This window comes from Anomaloglossus baeobatrachus, chromosome 3 (genome assembly GCF_048569485.1).
Source record: "Anomaloglossus baeobatrachus isolate aAnoBae1 chromosome 3, aAnoBae1.hap1, whole genome shotgun sequence".
Taxonomy (NCBI): Eukaryota; Metazoa; Chordata; class Amphibia; order Anura; family Aromobatidae; genus Anomaloglossus; species Anomaloglossus baeobatrachus.
In genome coordinates this window covers 291368083-291391405 of record NC_134355.1, presented here as the reverse complement: position 1 = coordinate 291391405, position 23323 = coordinate 291368083, and the positions used below count along the sequence as shown (strand labels likewise).

Below are 23323 nucleotides of genomic sequence, written 5' to 3'. Positions count from 1 at the left end.
TTGTTTCAGTCCAGTTGTGGCTTTATACAGCAGGGAGGAGCATTCCTTGCTGTACTAAGTGAACATTGGAGCGATTGATCTGTCAATGGCCCTTTAAAAACATATTGTACGGCTCTCGCGGAATTAAAATTAACATGTTGCAATCAAAGCAGACTTTTTTTCATTTGGGAGCGGGGTAGTCTTATACAGAGAGTATATCCCAAATTCTATATTTTTAGGGCAGAAGTTGGGGGTCGTCTTATACGCCCAGTCGTCTTATACGCCGGCATATACGGTAGTTATATTAAAAAGAAGATGGCCCAATACTGACCCATGTGGTACACCACTATTAACCTAACCCAAATAGTGTGTTCTATTAATTTCCACCATCCTCTGTTTCCTATTAGTAAAACAGGGTTTCATCCAATTACACATATTTTTCCCTAGTCACAAAATTCTCATTTTATGTACCACCTTTTATGCATCCGTGCCTTTGAAATGCCCATGTACACAACAATAGTTTTACAGAATTAATCCTTCATAGACCCATGTTAATGCTGAGTTATGCCTGCTTTACACGATTCAATAAATCTTTCAATCCGTCGTCGGGGTCAAGTTGTAAGTGACGCACATCCGGCATCGTTCGTGACGTATTTGCGTGTGACACCTACGTGCGATCAAGATTGAACGAAAATACGGTGATCGCATACACGTCGTTTATTCCTCATACATTGGACGTTTTGTTGTATGAACCTAGCCAATTGTAACGTGTGACATCCCTCATACGATTTTGGTGTCTGATGCTATGTTCGCAGGTGTGCGCTCTGCACCGCAGCTTAAAAAAGGTCTGCTTCAGAGCGCAGCTGAAAAGCTGCGTTCTGAAGCGCCTCACAATGTCTGTCATTCACTAATCTCTGTCAGTCGGTCACTATCTCTGTCCCTCTCTCTCTGTCCATGTCAGTCTATCCCTCTTACCCCCTCTCTCATACTCACCAATCCCCGATCCCCGGCGCGGCGCTGCACGGCATTCACACTGCTCCGGCGGCTTTTACTGTTTTGAAAAAGCCGGCCGCCCATTAAACAATCTCGTATTCCCTGCTTTCCCCGCCCACCGGCGCCTATGATTGGTTACAGTGAGACACGCCCCCACGCTGAGTGACAGGTGTCACACTGCACCCAATCACAGCAGCCGGTGGGCGTGTCTATACTGTGCAGTGAAATAAATAATTAAATAATTAAAAAAAACGGCGTGCGGTCCCCCCCAATTTTAAAACAAGCCAGATAAAGCCATACGGCTGAAGGCTGGTATTCTCAGGATGGGGAGCTCCACGTTATGGGGAGCCCCCCAGCCTTACAATATCAGTCAGCAGCCGCCCAGAATTGCCGCATACATTAGATGCGACAGTTCTGGGACTGTACCCGGCTCTTCCCGATTTGCCCTGGTGCGTTGGCAAATCGGGGTAATAAGGAGTTATTGGCAGCCCATAGCTGCCAATAAGTCCTAGATTAATCATGTCAGGCATCTATGAGACACCTTCCATGATTAATCTGTAAATTACAGTAAATAAACACACACACACCCGAAAAAATCCTTTATTAGAAATAAAAAACACACACATATACCCTGGTTAACCACTTTAATCAGCCCCAAAAAGCCCTCCATGTCCGACGTACTCCAGGATGGTCCAGCGTCGCATCCAGCGCTGCTGCATGGAGGTGACCGGAGCTGCAGCAGACACAGCCGCTCCGGTCACCTCCACACAGCAAATGAAGACAGCCGTGCGATCAGCTGAGCTGTCACTGAGGTTACCCGCTGTCACTGGATCCAGCGATGGATGCAGCGGTGGTCGTGGGTAACCTCAGTGACAGCAAAGCTGATCCCGCTACTCACCTCAGTTGCTGCGTGGAGGTGAGAGGAGCAGCAGTGAGTAGCGCGATCAGCTGAGCTGTCACTGAGGTTACCCGCGGCCACCGCTGCATCCAGTGACAGCGGGTAACCTCAGTGACCGCTCAGCTGATCGCGCAGCTGTCTTCAGTTGCTGTGTGGAGGTGACAGGAGCGGCTGTGTCTGCTGCAGCTCCGGTCACCTCCATGCAGCAGCGCTGGAAGCGACGCTGCATCATCCTGGAGTACGCCGGACAAGGAGGGCTTTTTGGGGCTGATTAAAGTGGTGAACCAGGGAATGTGTTTGTGTTTTTTATTTCTAATAAAGGATTTTTTCGGGCGTGTGTGTGTTTATTTACTGTAATTTACAGATTAATCATGGAAGGTGTCTCATAGACGCCTGACATGATTAATCTAGGAGTTATTGGCAGCTATGGGCTGCCAATAACTCCTTATTACCCCGATTTGCCAACGCACCAGGGCAAATCGGGAAGAGCCGGGTACAGTCCCAGAACTGTCGCATCTAATGTATGCGGCAAGTCTGGGCGGCTGCTGACTGATATTGTTAGGCTGGGGGGCTCCCCATAACGTGGAGCTCCCCATCCTGAGAATACCAGCCTTCAGCCGTATGGCTTTATCTGGCTGGTTTTAAAATTGGGGGGGACCGCACGCCGTTTTTTTTAATTATTTAATTATTTATTTCACTGCACAGTATAGACACGCCCACCGGCTGCTGTTATTGGGTGCAGTGTGACACCTGTCACTCAGCGTGGGGGCGTGTCTCACTGTAACCAATCATAGGCGCCGGTGGGCAGGGAAAGCAGGGAATACGAGATTGTTTAATGGGCGGCCGGCTTTTTCAAAACAGTAAAAGCCGCCGGAGCAGTGTGAATGCCGTGCAGCGCCGGGGATCGGGGATCGGTGAGTATGAGAGAGGGCTGCTCAATTCACTTACTCAGGAGTTTAGCGGTCACCGGTGAGTCCTTCACTGGTGACCGCTAATCAGGACGCGGCACACACAGAGCCGCAGCATGACAATAAAGTCGGGTGAGGTTTACCCGAGTTCATTCTGACAGTGCGGCTGTGTCTGCTGTCAACTACCATTCAGCTCTGCTACATGGCTGTCTGTGTCTGCTGTCAGCGGCCATGTAGCAGAGCTGAATGGCAGATGACATAGTAAAAACGCATCCCTACACATTACACACGCTTGGCAAGTCAATAAATAAAAAAAGGGTGCCCAATGCATACGTCACAGAACACATGATCTAAAGGATCGCACACAAAATTGATCAATTTAACATAGACTACTAACGCACGTGTGACCGCAAATGAACGACCTACGTGCAATCTCATTCAATCGCATATGCGACCTGGGCGTGTCACATCGCATACGAGATCGCATACCTAATTGTAAGGTGTAAAGCTGGCTTTAGGAAGTTATTTTTATTGAAAATGTCCAAGATGGCATCAAATAGAAAACCCACAAAGATTTTGGGAGGGAGACAGGAGAACTCCAACTAATCTTCTAATATTACCAAAAATCTTTTATTGTACCACATTTTCCTTACAGAGACCGTAAGGTGTGCATCACAGTCTAAAGTGCGTTTACACAAAATTTACAAATTGCATATACTAGCCAGATCATGTCCAGAAATATTCAATGCTCGTCAATGAATAATAAAAATATAAAACCATATTAATTTAAATCGCCTGGGAAAAGGAGGGTGTCAATTGTAATATTTATAGTAGAAGATAAAACATGCATCAGGGAACAAAGTTTTCCTAATTATCATTCAGACTTTATAATGATATAAACAGAATAATAATTAAGAAAGATGAAAATAACATATGTGCTACCAAACAGAATTGCATTATAAGATTTTAAGAATTCGCAAAAAAATAATATTGAGATGCAGTATGAGAAACCAATAAAAGAATACATTGGTGTTGGTAAGAGCAGACCAATGTGTCATGGGGCCTATAAAGCAGGGTTAGCACATGGAGAAAATGGTGAGAGCATCATTTTGGGGCTAAGCAACAGGAGGTAGATTCTTAGAACTCTATCCAGGCCCTCCATATTATGCAATATCTATCAATAGCTGCTGGTGATAGGGCAACCATGTCCTCCATTCTGTTGAGGAGAGGAACCTCGGAAAAACACTCCTCCAGAGTAGGAGGGCTATTGTGTATTTCTTTATGAGAGGGGTGGTTTTCTAACCCATCGGGTCTTTCCTGAAACTGGGACGGTAGAGTCCATTTCCTATCTGCACATTAAAATTCCGGCACATTGCGTTGGGTCTCTAGAGGTAGGTAATCTGGCGACTAGTGAGAATGTCGGAGACATACGCTGGCAACATCTATTGGTTCTTTGAGGGAGGCTGGTGAATGGAAGGTCATATCTTTCCTGTTGAGGATAGGATGGGTCCTATTTACTGTAGGTGTAGGAGAGAACTGCACCCATTGAGGAGGGAGTAACTGAGCCAAGAAGTCTGGAATATCTTACGGAGTTCAAAGACCGGTCGTTATGTCTGACTACTTATGCAAATGGGAGACATCAAGTGGTAAGCAAGGTTAGGCTCTTCGAAAACAACAGTGAGGGGTTTCAGTGCAGCTGTCATGGGGAGTACGCTCATGGAGAGGTCTGACAAAATCAACAGATGTTAGCCATTGTAAGTTGCTGCTTATATTTCCTTGGCTTTGTTTACTATTGTATCCTTAAAGGAACTCTGTCACCAGGTTTTTGCCACCTAATCTGAGAGCAGCATACACTGTGTGCAGAATTATTAGGCAAGTTGTATTTTAGAGGATTTTTTTTTCTTATTGATCAACAACTATGTTCTGAATCAACCCAAAAGACTCGTAAATATCAAAGCTTAATATTATTTGGAAGTTGGAGTGTGATTTTTTTGATTTGGCTATCTTAGGAGGATATCTGTTTGTGCAGGTAACTATTACTGTGCAGAATTATTAGGCAACTTAAAAACCAAATATATTCCCATCTCACTTGTTTATTTTCACCAGGTAAACCGATATAACTGCACAAAATTTAGAAATAAACATTTCTAACATGCAAAAACAAAACCCCAAAACATTAGTGACCAATATAGCCACCTTTCTGTATGATGACACTCAACAGCCTACCATCCATAGATTCTGTCAGTTGCTTGATCTGTTTACGATCAACATTGCGTGCAGCAGCCACCACAGCCTCCCAGACACTGTTCCGAGAGGTGTTACTGTTTTCCCTCCCTGTGGATCTTACATTTTATGAGGGACCACAGGTTCTCTATGGGGTTCAGATCAGGTGAACAAAGGGGCCATGTCATTACTTTTTCATCTTTTAGACCTTTACTGGCCAGCCATGCTGTGGAGTAGTTGGATGCATGTGATGGAGCATTGTCCTGCATGAAAATCATATTTTTCTTGAACGATACCGACTTCTTCCTGTACCACTGCTTGAAGTAGTTGTCTTCCAGAAACTTGCAGTAGGTCTGGAAGTTAAGCATCACTCCATCCTCAACCCGAAAAGGTCCCATAAGTTCATCTTTGACAATACCAGCCCATACCAGTATCCCACCTCCACCTTGCAGGCGTCTGAGTCGGAGTGGAGCACTCTGCCCTTTACTGATCAACCTCTGGCCCATCCATCTGGCCCATCAAAAGTCACTCTCATTTCATCAGTCCATAAAACCTTTGAAAGGTATTCAAAGGTGGTCGTTTTTCAGCCTTCCTTACCTTGGCCGTGTCCCTGAGTATGGCACACCTTGTGATTTTTGATACCCCAGTAACGTTGCAGCTCTGAAATATGGCCAAACTGGTGGCAAATGGCATCTTGGCAGTTTTACACTTGATTTTCCTCAATTCATGGGCAGTCATTTTGCGCCTTTTTTGCCCAACACGCTTCTTGCGACCCTGTTGGCTATTTGCCATGAAACGCTTGATTGTTCGGTGATCACGCTTTAAAGGTTTGTCAATTTCAAGACTGCTGCATCCCTCTGCAAGACATCTCACAATGTTGGACTTTTCAGAGCCTTTCAATCTCTCTTCTGACCCATTTTGCAAAAGGAAAGGAAGTTGCCTAATAATTAAGCACACCTTATATAGGGTGTTGATGTCATTACACCACACCCCTCCTCATTACAGAGATGCACATCACCTGATTTACTTAATTGGTAGTTGGCTCTCAATGAGAGCCTGTTCAGCTTGGAGCAGGACAACATGTATAAAAAGCATCATGTGATCAAAATACTCATTTGCCTAATAATTCTGCACACAGTGTAGAGGGGTAGAGATCCTGATTCCAGCGGTCTGTCACTTACTGGGCTGCTTAGTGTAGTTTTGATAAAATCACTGTTTAATCACTGAATATCATTAGAGCTGGCATACTACCGTAGTCCAACATGAGCTCTGTATAATTGATAGATCTGCAGCAGAGAAAACATTGATTTTATCAAAACAAACAGCAAACAACTCAGTAAGTGACACATCGCTGGAATCAGGGTCTCTGTCTCTACATTATGCTGTTCTCAGATGGGATAGCAACAACCCGGTGACAGATTCCCTCTAGTTTTGTTAAAGTGGACTTGGCAAATAATCTGGGGACTTGTTTGGATTGGGATCTAAAAGGCAAAGAGCTCTTAACCCCTTAACGACCGCGGGCAGTAAAATTACGTCCTAAATGACATAATGTTACTGCCCGCGGTCCTCCGGTGGCAGCATGCCGCGATCGGCGCACATCTCAGCTGATTTTCACAGCTGAGATGTGTGCCTGCTAGGCACGAGGAGAATCGTTATCTGCTCGTGCCGATTAACCCCTTATATGGCGCTGTCAATATGTGACAGCGCCATTATAAGCGCGATCGCGGTAATGTTTTACTTACCGCCCGATACCGGAAGTCACGTGACGCGATCACGTGACTCCCGATAGTTGTCATGGTAGCACAGGGTCATGTGATGACTCCTGTACTACACCTGACTTGGTTTCACTTTCGCTGTGCCAGCGGCACGGCAAAAGAGAAAGACAGCGTATCTGCTGTTTACAGCCGTGTAGCTGTGATCAGCAGATACTGCAGAGCGATCGGAATGCTGATCGCAATAGCCCCCTAGGGGGACTAGTAAAATAAAAAAAAAAGTTAAAAAAAAAGTTTTAAAAAATTAAAAAAAAAAACAAAAGTTTAAATCACCCCCCATTCGCCCCATTGAAAATTTAAGGGTTAAAAAAATAAAAAATATACACACATTTGGTATCGCCGCGTTCAGAAACGCCCGATCTATCAAAATATAAAATCAATTAATCTGATCAGTATACGGCGTAGCGGCAAAAAAAATCCAAACGCCAAAACAATGTTTTTTTGTCGCCACAACTTTTGCGCATAATGCAATAATAGGCGATCAAAACGTAGCATCTGCGCAAAAATGGTACCGTTAAAAACGTCAGCTCGAGACGCAAAAAATAAGCTGTCATTGAGCCATAGATCCCGAAAAATGAGAACGCTACGGGTCACGGAATATGGCGTAAAACGTGCGCCACTTTTTTCGGACAAACTTCCGATTTTTGTTTAACCCCTTATATAAAAGTAAACCTATACATGTTTGGTGTCTACGAACTCGCACTGACCTGAGGCATCACACCCACACATCAGTTTTACCATATAGTGAACACAGTGAATAAAATATCTCAAAAACCATAGTGCTATCGCACTTTTTTTGCAATTTTTCAGCATTTGGAATTTTTTTGCCGTTTTCTAGTACACTATATGGTAAAACTGATGGTTTCATTTAAAAGTACAGCTCGTTCCGCAAAGAATGAGCCCTCACATGACCATATTGACTGAAAAATAAAAAAGTTACGTCTCTCAGAAAAAGAATGGCGAAAAAAAAAACGAAAGCGAAAAATCGGCCGGTCATGAAGGGGTTAAGGGCCTGTCTATTTCAGTCACTGTTGAAGAAGGTGATCCTAGTATTTAGTTAAATAGATGAGTTAAGGTAGATGGTAGGTCTGATGTGGACATTCTTTCTGTAGGCCTTGAATTTGAAGGTTGTTATTCCTCTCACAGGTTGGGGACTCCTGTTCTATGGTGTCCACCTTGGTTGTTTAGTCTGTAATCAATTTGTAGTTAAGCAAATTTCTGTATTCATCAATGATGTATTTAGCAAAAGCTGCCATGCCTTTCGTGGTTGGGGCACAGTGTAAAACTGGCTGAAGGTCTGTCATTATCACTAATATGGAACTGTCTCCTGTGATGGATGATGGCATCAATAGTTCAGTGCAGTAATATTGACTTAAGGGGGTAGGGGATTCCACGTGGCATCTGCCAGGCTGCAGATGGGTTCTTAAAATGTGTGGAATCCGTGTGAGTTGGGATCTGGGGAGTGTGTGGGGGTTTCTTGCCCAGGGTCTACCTCTCCTGCTGCAAAGATGGGAGAGGATCCTTAATACTTTGTAGAATTAGCACTTGTAGGTTGGCATACAGGATTGTTCTTCTGGAGGCTGGCTTAAAAAGCAGGGCTATCCACTTATATTGTATAATGGTGGTTTGCAGGACTTTTGGTATTAATAAGGACAAGCTCCTAGTCTGGCCAGATGTCGCTCACTGGCGCAGAATCTGGATACCTTGCTGCACATTGTCTAAAAGCATGGGAGGCTGGGGACGATCCAGTGAGTTCTTGTTCTCCCACAGGAGGTGTGGGCAAGGAGGCAGTGAGAGCAGGGACTCCACAACTCACTGATGGAGTCCTCAAGAGTCCAGTAAAGAGAGCATACCGCTCGCCAGTGATGTCTGCAGGCATCATTTAAGGTGAGGAGGGTGCGCTTACGGGTGATACATTGGAGTCAGCTGATGCTTAATGGGAGTTGCAGAGACCACTCATAGCGGTAAGGCAACTAATGAAGTGGGTTTCTAATTAGTGAGGTAACGTTCCAGAATTTTATATTTTGTAGTCATAAAAGTGAGCTCATAAACCTTCACTTGTGTGGCGCAGTCCTCCCCTATTCACCCTTTGCATCCAGTGGTGGTGACGTTTTTGTGCAGCTACTCCAAAGCAGATAGGTTTGAATATCACCCTGCATAGAGGGGGTAAAAGTAGTGAGGGCTTTGGACTTGCCCTGTTTGGTTCTTCCCATTAGTTTTTGTGTCATTTTGGCTTATTTTTGATATATAGATGTAGAGAAATTTGCAAAAAAGCTTCCGCACTCCTCCATGCCTTTCTCTCCCCCAATCTGTACTTTTAGCAAACTTTGCATAAATCAGTAAGTCCAAGTGATTTATAAGAAACTTTGTAAAACATCTTACCAAATTATACTGATTTTTTTTTCTCAACGTATGAGCCTCTTCTTCTCCTTCCCAAAGCTCAAATCGATATTGCTCAAAACAAGACAGGGTTCCAGCACAGTGCGGTATCATGAAAGTGAAGGGGAAGGAGGAGTGGAAATCAAGTGAGAAGTAGAGAAAGAAATGCTGCAGATCCGAGCTATCTTATACCAGAGCTGGATTCACAGCTAACCTGCTCAGTACTGCGGCTTTATGTCCTCTATGGCTCTGCTGCATCTGTGTACCAATAAAGAAAAACAGAGGAGGAATGTGCTGTGATTTGCACAGGGGATATCATACCAACAAATCTGCATCAACTAGCTTTGAGACATTTAAATATTAGAGATAGAGCTTGCAGAGGGGAAAACTGATGAAAATGCAGGATTCAAGTCATATTATGGCCAGAAACAGTGTTAAGCCTGCTTTACACAGGACGACCGATTGTGCGATTTCACAATCGATCGTACCCGCCCCCGTCGTTTTTGCGTCCCAGGCAAATCGCTGCCCGTGGCGCACAAACTCATTTAACCCCCGTCACACGTACTTACCTTCTGGACGACCTTGCTGTGGGCGACGAACATCCACTTCCTGAAGTGGGAGGGACGTTCGGCGTCACAGCGACGTCACACAGCCGCCGGCCAATAGAAGCGGAGGGGCGGAGATGAGTGGGACGTACACATCCCGCCCACCTCCTTCCTTCCGCATAGCCGGCGGGTGCCGCGGAACGGAGGTAAGCTGCTGTTCATCGTTCCCGGGGTGTCACACGGAGCGGCGTATGCTACCCCGGGAACGATGAGCAACCGGCGCCATTTTAATTAAACGAGATTATGAAACCGAGCGACTTGTACACGACTCATGATTTGTGAGCGATACTGCATCGCTAGGAGGTGTCACACAGGCCGACGTCGCAAGCGATGCCGGATGTGCGTCACAAAAAACGTAACCCCGACGATCTATCGCACGATAGATCGTCTCGTGTAAAGCAGCCTTTATTCCTTTCAGTTCATTCTGAAAAATTACTTAAAAATAGATTTATCCAGTATCAGTAACCTTTGTAAGACTGGTATGACTTCCTCTAGGATTGCATCTCATTGGTGAGACTGACCGGCGGCTCTCCTGATAAAAGCATGTCAGCTACATAGAAATACATGAAACTGCATGCTCCGGTCAGGAGAGTTGTCAGCAGGTCCGGGCATTGCGATTCGATCCTCGCGCGAGTTACACGCAAGCGTGACTCCAGCCTAATAGTGCAGTTCTATGCATGTTAATGCCTAGCAATTTTTTTACATACTTGCAATGCAATTAAAAAAAATTGAAAATAAGTTCTTGGAATAAAAATGATATCAAGTAAAGCATTTCCTCAGAAATTAAATCATTACAATAAGTGTGCATCAAATGAAAAACTCCGAAACACCCATGGCACTCAACACGCATTATACCAACAACTCTCTCTTGGGTGGTTGGTGGAAGGATAGCACACTAGGGGGCACTTTGCACACTACGACATCGCAAGCCGATGCTGCGATGCCGAGCGCGATAGTCCCCGCCCCCGTCGCAACTGCGATATCCTTGTGATAGCTGCCGTAGCGAACATTATCGCTACGGCAGCTTCACATGGACTCACCCGTCCTGCGACCGTTGCTCTGGCCGGTGACCCGCCTCCTTATTAAGGGGGCGAGTCGTATGGCGTCACTGCGACGTCACACGGCAGGCGGCCAATAGGAGCGGAGGGGCGGAGATGAGCGGGATGTAAACATACCGCCCACCTCGTTCCTTCCGCATATCCTACGGAAGCCGCCGTGACGCCGGTAGGAGATGTTCCTCGCTCCTGCGGCTTCACACACAGCGATGTGTGCAGCCGCAGGAGCGAGGAACAACATCGGACCGTCGCGTCAGCGTAATCATGGATTACGCCGACGCTGCACCGATGATACGATTACGACGCTTTTGCGCTCGTTAATCGTATCATCGAGCCTTTACACACTACGATGTCGCATGCGATGCCGGAAGTACGTCATTTTCAATTTGACCCCACCGACATCGCACCTGCGATGTCGTAGTGTGCAAAGCCCGCCTAAGTGATGAGAGCGTTTGAGGTAAAAATCTCTCTGAATCAGAGGTAAAAAACAAACAAACTCTAATAGTATCTGTGAATAATAGATCTTTCTTCTTATAATGTGTCCCTTGAGGACACTGTCTGGCCTGTTTCCTAGTAAGTCATTACCATAGGGAAAGTATGCTGATTAATGTTTCTTTCCAAGCAAGTTCACACATACAATATATGCACAGAATTGCCAATTTGCAAGCTCAAGAACATGTCATAATCATGGTCATGCTTCTCTTAGGATCTCTAAATGTAGTTACATGGAACACTGATTACTTTGGTAGTTCTCTTGTAACCCTTTCCTGACATATGATGTGCTGGGCCTGCATTACTCTCAGCAGATGTTGGCTGTGTTATTCAGCCATCATCTGCCTGTGAAAGAGGTGAGCACTGGCACACTTCTTCTGTCATCTCTGGCCCGCAGCTTGTTTCTCTGAAACAGGACGTCATCAGGTGGCAATGATAGAAAGAGGATGAGTGACACAAGAACTGGCCCACAGCTTCAGTCACCACCCTGAAACGAGTTGTCATTAGGGGGTGGTGCTGGTTTCACTCATCTTGCTTCTATCGCCGCCCCCTGATGATGTTTTGTTTCAAAGAAACAATTAACGGACCAACGGTGACAGAAGAAGTGTGACGGCACTGCACTTACTTCTCCCACAGCTTCTATCAGCGCCATTGATTCCAGATGTGAACAAAGGGCAACAATGAAAGAACCTGGGGTAAGTGACTGCCGTCCACTGATGTCCTGTTCCTGGAAGGACGAAGTAACTGTAGGGCCATCCTCCTGATGACTGACATCTCATTCGAGATTTCCCTCAAATGAAACGTCACAGGAGGTAACGAAAAAAAAAAAAGCACATATAGGGAATAACTGTATAGGAAAAGAGTAGGGAATTTTATAACAAAGGAAATTACAGAAGTGGATTAAAAATAGGTGCCAACCTCTTTAGATGTGCTCATGTCAGAGCAACTTCAGCAATCCTACAATAACTTAAACTAACCTACAACTTCAACAATCTCCCATTTATATTGATATATTCTAGATATCTATATTGTGTGGACATTTGCTAACATGTGTGATTCACCTTGGACAACCATCTCTACTTTACGAATGCAACTATATACTTTGATTCAAGCTATAATACAGGACTAGTGCAGGCAATTCTTGGCTTATTGTTGACTTACCTGGAATGTATGTGAGTCTTACTATTGTACTTATTTTTTCTTCTTTTTATAAGGAGGACAGTGAGGATTTGAAGTGTCAATTACAATTTGTGAAAGAAGAAGCAATGCTGATGAGAAAGAAAATGGCTAAGATTGACAAAGACAAAGACAGACTTGAACATGAACTTCAGAAATACAGGTCCTTCTATGGTGATCTTGATAGTCCATTACCAAAAGGAGAGGCTAGTGGGCCTCCTACAACAAGAGAAGCTGAACTGAAGCTCCGTCTTCGTCTGGTTGAAGAAGAAGCTAACATACTTGGAAGAAAGATAGTAGAGTTAGAAGTAGAAAACAGAGGTTTGAAAGCAGAACTAGATGACTTAAGAGGTGATGATTACTCTGGAGCTTCAAATTCAATCCCGAGAGAGCAAAGTGAATCTGTCTCAGAGTTGAGGCAACACTTACAGTTGGTGGAAGATGAAGCCGAACTCTTGCGACGGAACCTCACCGACTTAGAAGAACAGAACAAACGTATAACAGCAGAAATGAACAAGTATAAATTTAAAGCTGGAACACATGATAGTTCTCGACATAGTGACAATGTGAAGACTGAAGCATTGCAAGAAGAGCTGAAAACTGCCCGTTTGCAGATCAATGAGTTGAGTGGAAAAGTTATGCAGCTCCAATATGAGAACAGAGTTCTTATGTCTAACATGCAACGCTATGACCTGGCCTCTCACTTAGGAATCCGAGGAAGTCCCAGAGATAGTGATGCCGAAAGTGATGCTGGTAAAAAAGAAAGTGATGATGATTCCCGACCTCCCCATAGAAAGCGAGAAGGACCTATTGGGGGTGAAAGTGACTCTGAAGAAGTGCGCAATATTCGCTGCCTTACCCCTACTCGGTCATTCTATCCTTCCACTAGTGTCTGGCAAAAGAACTTTGCAGAAAGACAACAAATGAAAGATATTCGATCTGAAGCTGAACGCTTGGGGAAGACAATTGACCGTCTCATATCGGACACAAGCACCATCATCACTGAAGCTAGGATTTATGTGGCCAATGGTGATCTGTTTGGACTCATGGATGAAGAGGATGAAGGAAGCAGGATAAGGGAACATGAGCTACTCTACCGTATCAATGCACAGATGAAAGCATTTAGAAAAGAGCTTCAAACCTTTATTGATCGTCTTGAGGTTCCAAAGTCATCTGAAGACCGGAGTGCTGACGATCCTCTTTCTGTCAGTCAGGTATGCTTTATTAACCAAATTTAACATGTACACTATATATAGCACAGGGTTTATCTAGTACATTGTAGTATATGTATTAAGCAGCACATTTATTAAGAGAGAGCTTAAATTCATTTATTAATACGTATACACAGGATTGTCTAGAAATATTGAAAAATCAACACAATAGTGAAAAACAGATTAAAGGGGTTGTCTCCTTTCAAAAAATCTTGGTTCCTGGGTGCAATTTGCTTTAGGAAAAAAAATAGGCTTTGCTCACCATTCCCAGGTCCAGCATTGAGTCTCTGCCGCTACTCCCAGTGTTCAGTATTGGATGTGGTGCTGCTGTCATGTCCACAGCACAGCAGTCAATCAGTGAGTTCAGTGACTCTACTCATGTAGACAGAATGCTGCACTGAGCTCACCGATTGGCTTCCATTCTGTTGACGTGACGTCAGCGCCGCAGCCAATACTGAACATCAGGAGACTCAGGGCTGGATTCTGGAAGGTTAATAAAACACAACACAAACTGTGCCTTGGGATCAAGATTTTCTGATAGGGGACAACACTTGTAATTTCCTAGGTTTGTACTTATCAATTAACATGAATAATGTTAAATCTCTATGCAAACAAATGTATGTTCAGAGCCAACTAATCTAAAACTTGCACTCTAAAACAAAGGTGAGGTAGTTAATATATAAAAATATGACATTTTGTGATTTTGAGGGTTTTTGTTTTAAAGATCATAAGTAAAATTGTCACGTTTTTACTATTATTTTGTATACTTTAATAGTGAGGGCTTTTTTTATTTCTATATGATAAGCAGGAACCAGTTTTTTGGTGCATGCAGAATGTTGGAAATGAAGAATGTCTAATAGCACAGAGAGTATTGTGCTGCCAGGCTCTCTTTCCAATCACCAGAAGTGGTTGTCTCCTGATTAGTGATGAGTGAGCCCTACCATGCTGGATGCTCGGATAGGCGCGACTTGAGCACCCAAGTATAATGGAAGTCAGTGGGAGACTTGAGCATTTTTCCATTACATATTCTGCAAAAATGTTCGAGTCCCTCATTGACTTCCATTATACTCGGGTACTTGAGTCGCGCCCATCCGAGTGTTCGACTGCTCTTAACGATTTCTGAGCACCCAAATATGGTAGTGCTCACCATCATTACCCCTGATTTATTTTCAGGAGCACACCGCTCTCCAAATTCCAGGCTTCTTGCTTTTTGGGATTAACAGCTTAGACAAGTGATGTCTATGCACCATTGACCTGAACTTTGCCCTCTCCTGTGCTGCAAGCGGAGGCATTTTGGCCTCTCCAGTAGTCACACTGAAACTGGCCGTATTGATGGATCCAGCCGGCTTCAGGACAGTTCTTAAAAGCTCTATAAGAAACAGTTTGTAAGTAGTGATGAGCAAGCACTACAATGTTCGGGTGCTCAGTACTCATAATGAGTAGTTGGATACTTAGACGGGCTTGATTTGTGTTCTGAGCATAATGGAACTTAATGGGGAGCTCTAGTATTTTTTCCGGAAGATCTTCCAGAAAAATGCTCGAGATTTGCATTGACTTCCATTATACTCGGTACATGAGTCGAGCCCATTCGAGCGTCCGATTGTTCGTTACAAGTACCGAGCACCCGAGCATGGTAATGCTCGCTCATCACTACTAGTAAGCACTGTTCTTCTTACCTAGCAGACTGGCCACCCCTGAAAAATTGCAGTGGTGACTGGCTATCTAGGCAATAACCAGTAAACAATAGAATTAAAAAGCCCCCCATTCTTTTAAACACAGAGGATTTTTAATAACAAATAAATTGCAAAGTTGCTTCTATTATCCAAGCACCTTGAAGTTTTATCATTGAAATAACTTTAGAATATCCCTTAAGAATTATTAAAGTGGCCCACAAAATGAGAGCTCACCAATAATCCTAAAACAGATGTAACATATCATCCGGCTAGTTCCCTTAAAAGTAAAGTTATTATTTTGAATTATTACAGTGCTGTAAGAAAGTATTCACCTCCTTCTAGACATCTACTAATATTGTACATTTGTTGCACTAAATTTCTATTTCTTACAAGGGCTTCCCAAAATTAACACTAGAGGAATATTTGATATACTATAATTGTGTAATAACGTGGGAACAACTTCAGGCATCACCAAACAAATACAGTTAAAAAGAATCTGTTAGCAGAATTTCACTCCCCAAACTATTTATATTCACCTGTAGCTCTTTCAACAAGTCCAGCAATATCTTTACATGGCCAGTGTGTTCCTCTATTGCTGAGATTTCCGTGTTTGAACTGATATGTAAAAGAGACTGAAATTATAAAGCCTCTGCCACTCCAGCTCTATTCTCCGCTCAACATTGCCTCCTTCTGCTTGACTAAGGGGTACTTTGCACACTACGACATCGATGTTGGTGGGGTCAAATCGAAAGTGACGCACATCCGGCGTCGCTGTCGATATCGGAGTGTGTAAATCGTTTTTGATACGATTAACGAGCACAAAAGCGTCGAAATCGTATCATCGGTGTAGCATCGGTCATTTCCATAATTTCGGAAGGACCGATGTTACGATGTTGTTCTTTGTTCCTGCGGCAGCACACATCGCTGTCGCAGTGTGTGAAGCCGCAGGAGCGAGGAACATCTCCTACCTGCGTCCTGCGGCTCACGCCGGCTATGCGGAAGGAAGGAGGTGGGCGGGATATTTACGTCCCGCTCATCTTTGCCCCTCCGCTTCTATTGGCCGCCTGCCGTGTGACTTCGCTGTGACGCCGTATGACCCACCCCCTTAGGAAGGAGGCGGATCGCCGGCCAGAGCGACGTCGCAGAGCAGGTAAGTCCGTGTGAAGCTGCTGTAGCGATAATGTTCGCTACAGCAGCTATAACACAATATCGTATGTGCGACGGGGGCGGGGACTATCGCGCTCGGCATTGCAAGTGTGGCGCCCCTGACCTGGTCAGGCACCACTGAGTACTGCACCCATGCTGGGGACAGTACAATACAGGTAATCCAGAAGGCTGACTGGGGTGTGGAACACAGGCGCATAGTGATCAGGTCTCACACATGTACCCATGAGAGGACCCCTGGGGATCCCAGGAGGGGGCAAGCCTTCACCTTCACTGGAATAGTGGAGGGGGTAGAGCCTCCATCTCCTCTCAAGGGGTGTGGTGGAGAGTCTGGTTGCTAGGTGGCGTAGGCAAGAACAGGAGAGGAGGAGCAGTGAGTCAGTTAGAGCAGAGAACTCCATAGGGCTCAGTGAGGAGCAGACCTGTGGGGCTGTTGCTGTCTAACAGCGCCCGCGCAGTGGCTACTGACGGGGGAGAACGGTCAACTAGGAGTGCTACCTGAAAGCCAGCTTCAGCTAGAGAGAAAGCACGGAGTGGGAAGTAAGGAGACTGCTAGAGAGCACCAGGCCCAACCGGGCGGCAGATCCCGAAGCGAAGATAGATCCAGCTTTCTTCTGCTAAACCTGCCGGTGTGGGGCTCTCAAAGCCCACACCACAACACCACAAAAGCCGCAGCCACGTAACCGCAGTGAGGGCCCATAGGTCACAGGAGGCAAGCAGCTGGAGTGGCCTGGTCCGGGGAACAAGCAAACGGCAAACAAAAGGGGGAGAGAGGCTGCAGCATCTTCCCTGGGTGACCCCCATAGGGACTCAAAGTCGGGGTCACCCCAAACCACCAAGGGCTAAGGAAGGCGAGTCAGTAGTCACCCTCATAAAGTCAGCCTGAAGGATACCTGGTTCCCATCTGGTTCATCCCAGCTACGCCCGGGCTACTCACCCTGCCATCAAATGTGAGTAAAAGCCCTTGAAAGACATTCCTGCCTGTGTGGTTATTCTGCGACTTGTGGTACTACAAACCTACACAGGGCCCTGGGGCTTGCCTCACTCTCAGGAGGCTACTACATCCGACTGCACCCACCATCAGCCCCAGGCGTCCCCTAACCTGCAGTGGCGGTCCCCACTGACCGCAATACTGAGAGTGGCGTCACGATCAAACAAGAAGATTTCCTACCAGTGACGGAGATCCAGCAACGTGGAGTCCCTGAAGGTAATGCACCGACACTGACACTACACCTGTGGGGCTTCACATCTGGCGTCACGAACAGGATAAGGACTAGACCTGTCCAGACAGGTGACCATGTGCCTGGGCGGTCCGCTTGGAAAATTGGAAGCGCCGCCATATTGCCACCATGAAAAGCGCGCTGAAAAACAACAGCAGCCCGCGCTGGGAGAAGTTACCGCCCACGAAGAGGTGTGGCTACCCAGAGATCCCCTGCGGAGTTCTGAGCTTGCCAGCGAAGAAAGCGGAAGCGTCCAGAGACGGCGGAGCAGAAGAGAAGCCAGCAGCTTGCTAGAGAAAATGGAGTCCAGACGCGGATACCCAGAGCCAGGCTCTGCTGCCTGGTGGTGCCGGGAGCTTGCCATCTTCTGCGACCGGCTGGAGGCCGGGATTGTGCGACAGCTTAGGGAAGAACGCACGGAGCTCCTGGAGATGGCTGCGGCGGTGCGGACCTACGAGGAGGGAGCCGCGCGACGCATGTCAGACCGAGCGGCGACGACGCAGACCCCGATGCAGCCACAGATGGGTGAGTCGAGTGATGCCCCGGCCAGCACAAGTGCCCCGACCCCTGCTGCCACGCCCGCGGTCCCGGAAGAGGCGCCCGGCGCGGCGCCACCGAACCAGGCCGCAGCCACGCTAGATGCGGCCCGCCAAATCCAGGCCGCCGCAGCCATGCCCCGCCTGGCCCGCAAAGGTCCGACTACCACTGCGATACTGATCCGTGCCGCAGGTGTGACACTGACCCAGGCTGCCACCCTGCTGAGCCCAGTCCGCCAAGACCCCACCGCAGCAGCGACGCTCATCCGCGCCGCAAGTGAGATGCTGAACCAGGCCGCAGCCCCGCCGGGTGCGGCCCGCCAAGCTCCGATCGCTGCAGCGACGTCCAGCCCAGCCTGCACAGAGCCCCCTGCAACAGCGACACTGATCCAGGCCGCCGCCATGCCGGGCGCGGCCCGCCAAGACCAGGCCGCCGCCATGCCGGGCGCGGCCCGCCAAGACCAGGCCGCCGCCATGCCGGGCGCGGCCCGCCAAGACCAGGCCGCCGCCATGCCGGGCGCGGCCCGCCAAGACCAGGCCGCCGCCATACAGGGCGCGGCCCGCCAAGAGATTGCATCACTATTTTCCCCGGCCTGCAAGGCCAGAGCAGACACCGCTCCCCAGTCCAGAGAGGTCCCTGCTAGGAAGACCCTGATAGGAGAGGACCCTGAATACTGGAAGCTGAAGGCTGACCTAGAGGCCCAGTTCCCACAAGAGATGGTGGATCGGTATCTGCTCCCTCCGCATACCCCCAAGGAGATTCAGGCAACCCCTGCAGCCGCGCCAGAGAGTCCACCGCCCAGACCAGCTGAAGAAAGCCCATCCCCAGCACTGCCACAACCAGAGTGCAGCGAAGAACTAAGGGGGAGAGGAGGCCAGGAAGCTGAGGAGCTGACTCCGGAGCCACCAGCAGTGGATCTATACTCAGAACCGGAGATGCTGCCCTATTCACGCTGGGATGAGGAAGATTTGACACCGTCTGCAGACGAAGATCAGCCCAAAGACCTCACCTGGGAGCCCGCAGGCATGAACCCAGCCCGCAAGACAAGGCGTAGCAGAGCAAAGTATCCTCCAACACCACAGTCTCCAGAGCAGAGGGAGGTCACAGCCAGAGACCTGGAGGAGAAAAGGTGCCTAAGAAGGTCCAAAGCCCAGGCTAGAGGACCCCTTTACAGAGGAATAGTAGAGGACTTCAACTTGAAAAGCGGATACGGCTTTATTGTAGTAAAAGGAATAAAAGAGGGCATATTTGTAAATCGGAGAGATGTTCAAGCCCACCTGCCCAGAGGACATTCAGGCAGAAATTTGAAAATTGGGGACTTAGTACAGTTCACCTTGCATCAAGGAGAAAGGGGCTACTATGCCTTAGACGTAGCACCATGTCCCAGACAAGAAAGAAAAGACAGAGATACAGAAACAGATGCAGAAAAGGAAACAGATGAAGATCAAGAAAGGAAAGATAAAGAACCTACAGATGAAACAACCACAGACAAAGATCCTACAGATGAAACAACCACGGACGACGACGGAGAGCAAGAAAGTCACAGGTGCCGGTGCCCTACATGCCCACGCCCTAGTGAAAAAGAGGAGTAGAGTAGAGAGAAGTAAAGAAATACAGCAAGTTACCAGTTGAAGTTTTGACAAGTTTTGTTTGCAACGTTTAAGAAATGCGCCCACAAAAACTATTGTGAGAAATAAACTTTAAGGCTATGAACTTGCTATAGCCACAAACTCTCGCAGTGTAAATAGTTACACCAGTGGCACCACCATCAGGGCCAGCCTGTTTAGGGGCTTGGCTCGTCTGCAACCAGGGGGGCCCGTCCGTAGAAAAGGGCCTTGGCTCACCTGCGACCAGAGAGCACGCCTGTTTATGGGGCCTTGGCTCACCACCACAAAGAGGGTACCTGGTCAGCACCAACTGTGGAGGCCGCCTCTGAATCCTGCCAGAAGAGGCTGACGGCGCGGATCCACCAGGCCAGGTATACCCTGAAACCACCAGCCCATGAAAGCCGCCTCTACATCCTGCCAGAAGTGGCTGAAGTCGCGGCCAACGGGAGAGGAAGATTGGAGGAAAGGTCTGGGGAAACGGATGGCCCAGACCTGGTTACCAACAGGACCGGTGACCTGCCTCCTGAGAGGGTTGTGGGTGGGTTAACGGACTTGTGGGTGGAGGGTGGTGATGTCTGATACCTGGTGGTTTTAAAAATGTTTTACATGTTTTAATGTTTTATGCATTTTAAAATGTTGTCTTGCAGCCCGAGGACGTGCTGGTGATAACTAAGGGGGAATGTGGCGCCCCTGACCTGGTCAGGCACCACTGAGTACTGCACCCATGCTGGGGACAGTACAATACAGGTAATCCAGAAGGCTGACTGGGGTGTGGAACACAGGCGCATAGTGATCAGGTCTCACACATGTACCCATGAGAGGACCCCTGGGGATCCCAGGAGGGGGCAAGCCTTCACCTTCACTGGAATAGTGGAGGGGGTAGAGCCTCCATCTCCTCTCAAGGGGTGTGGTGGAGAGTCTGGTTGCTAGGTGGCGTAGGCAAGAACAGGAGAGGAGGAGCAGTGAGTCAGTTAGAGCAGAGAACTCCATAGGGCTCAGTGAGGAGCAGACCTGTGGGGCTGTTGCTGTCTAACAGCGCCCGCGCAGTGGCTACTGACGGGGGAGAACGGTCAACTAGGAGTGCTACCTGAAAGCCAGCTTCAGCTAGAGAGAAAGCACGGAGTGGGAAGTAAGGAGACTGCTAGAGAGCACCAGGCCCAACCGGGCGGCAAATCCCGAAGCGAAGATAGATCCAGCTTTCTTCTGCTAAACCTGCCGGTGTGGGGCTCTCAAAGCCCACACCACAACACCACAAAAGCCGCAGCCACGTAACCGCAGTGAGGGCCCATAGGTCACAGGAGGCAAGCAGCTGGAGTGGCCTGGTCCGGGGAACAAGCAAACGGCAAACAAAAGGGGGAGAGAGGCTGCAGCATCTTCCCTGGGTGACCCCCATAGGGACTCAAAGTCGGGGTCACCCCAAACCACCAAGGGCTAAGGAAGGCGAGTCAGTAGTCACCCTCATAAAGTCAGCCTGAAGGATACCTGGTTCCCATCTGGTTCATCCCAGCTACGCCCGGGCTACTCACCCTGCCATCAAATGTGAGTAAAAGCCCTTGAAAGACATTCCTGCCTGTGTGGTTATTCTGCGACTTGTGGTACTACAAACCTACACAGGGCCCTGGGGCTTGCCTCACTCTCAGGAGGCTACTACATCCGACTGCACCCACCATCAGCCCCAGGCGTCCCCTAACCTGCAGTGGCGGTCCCCACTGACCGCAATACTGAGAGTGGCGTCACGATCAAACAAGAAGATTTCCTACCAGTGACGGAGATCCAGCAACGTGGAGTCCCTGAAGGTAATGCACCGACACTGACACTACACCTGTGGGGCTTCACACAAGCATCGGCTTGCGATGTCGTAGTGTGCAAAGTACCCCTAACAGCTCCTTTTCCTGAAGTCAGGTATCATAGAGGCTGTCAGTTAAGCAGGAGGGAGGTGGAGCTGGGTTGGGAATAGAGCTGGAGTGGCAGAGGCTTCAGATTTACCATAGTTTTACAGTCTCATTTGCATATAAATTTAAGCTATGATTTCTCTGTAGCAGAGGAACTGACTGGCCATGTAATGATATAGCTGGACTTGTCTTTGAAAGAGCTACATGCACATATAAATAGTTTGAGGCTACATGCACATATAAATAGTTTGAGGCTATATGCACATATAAATAGTTTGAAACTACATGCACATATAAATAGCTTGAGACCTACATGCACAGATACATAGTTTGAGTGTTACATGCACATATAAATAGTTTGAGAGCTACATGCACATATACAGTGGGTATGGAAAGTATTCAGACCCTTTACATTTTTCACTCTTTGTTTTATTGCAGCCATTTGGTAAATTCAAAAAAGTTCATTTTTCTCGTTAATGTACACTCTGCACTCCATCTTGACAGGAAAAAAAACAGAAATGTAGAATTTTTGCAAATTTCTTAAACAAGAAAAACTGAAATATCACATGGTCATAAGTATTCACACCCTTTGCTCAGACACTCAAGTTTAAGTCACATTCTGCTATTTTCCTTGTGATCCTCCTTTAGAGAGTTCTACTCCTTCATTGGAGTCCATTTGTGTTTAATTAAACTGATAGGACTTGATTTGGAAAGGCACACACCCATCTATATAAGACCTCACAGCTCACAGTGCATGTCAGACCAACTGAGAATCATGAGGTCAAAGGAACTGCCCAAGGAGCTCACAGAATGAATTGTGGCAAGGCACAGATCTGGCCAAGGTTACAAAAGAATTATTTCTGCAGTACTCAAGGTTCCTAAGAGCACAGTGGCCACCATAATCCTTAAATGGAGGAAGTTTGGAACCACCTGAACACTTCCTAGACTTGCCCATCCAGCAAAACTGAGCAATCATGGGAGAAGAGCCTTGGTGAGAGAGGTAAAGAAGAACCCCAAGATCACTATGGCTGAGCTCCAGAGATGCAGATGGGAGAAAGTTGCACAAAGTCAACTACAACTGCAGCCCTCCACCAGTTAGGCCTTTATGGCAGAGTGGCCCAACGGAAGCCTCTCCTCAGTGCAAGACATATGAAAGCCCGCATAGAGTTTGCGAGAAAACACATGAAGGACTCCCAGACTATGAGAAATAAGATTTTCTGGTCTGATGGGATAAAGATAGAACTTTTTGATGATAATTCAAAGCGGTATGTGTGGAGAAAACCAGGCACTGCTCATCACCTGGCAAATACAGTCCCAACAGTGAAACGTGGTGGCAGCATCATGCTATGGGGGTGTTTTTCAGCTGCAGGGACAGGACGACTGGTTGCAATTGAAGGAAAGATGAATGCGGCCAAGTACAGAGATATCCTGGAAGAAAACATCTTCCAGAGTGCTCTTGACCTCAGACTTGACCAAAGGTTTACCTTCCAACAAGATAATAACCCTAAGCACACAGCTAAAATAACAAAGGAGTGGCTT

The 23323-nt window shown here is 47.1% G+C and overlaps 1 protein-coding gene across 2 annotated transcripts in view; it reads left to right on the top strand.

Annotated features, from left to right (window-relative positions):
* The window catches only part of MTCL3 (MTCL family member 3), a 131994-nt gene that overhangs the window by 32112 nt on the left and 76559 nt on the right, over positions 1-23323 (top strand). For both annotated transcript variants that reach the window (XM_075339930.1, XM_075339929.1), the window contains exon 5: positions 12519-13694. In XM_075339930.1, the coding sequence (XP_075196045.1) occupies positions 12519-13694 (1176 nt within the window). The remainder of the gene's footprint in view (positions 1-12518; positions 13695-23323) is intronic.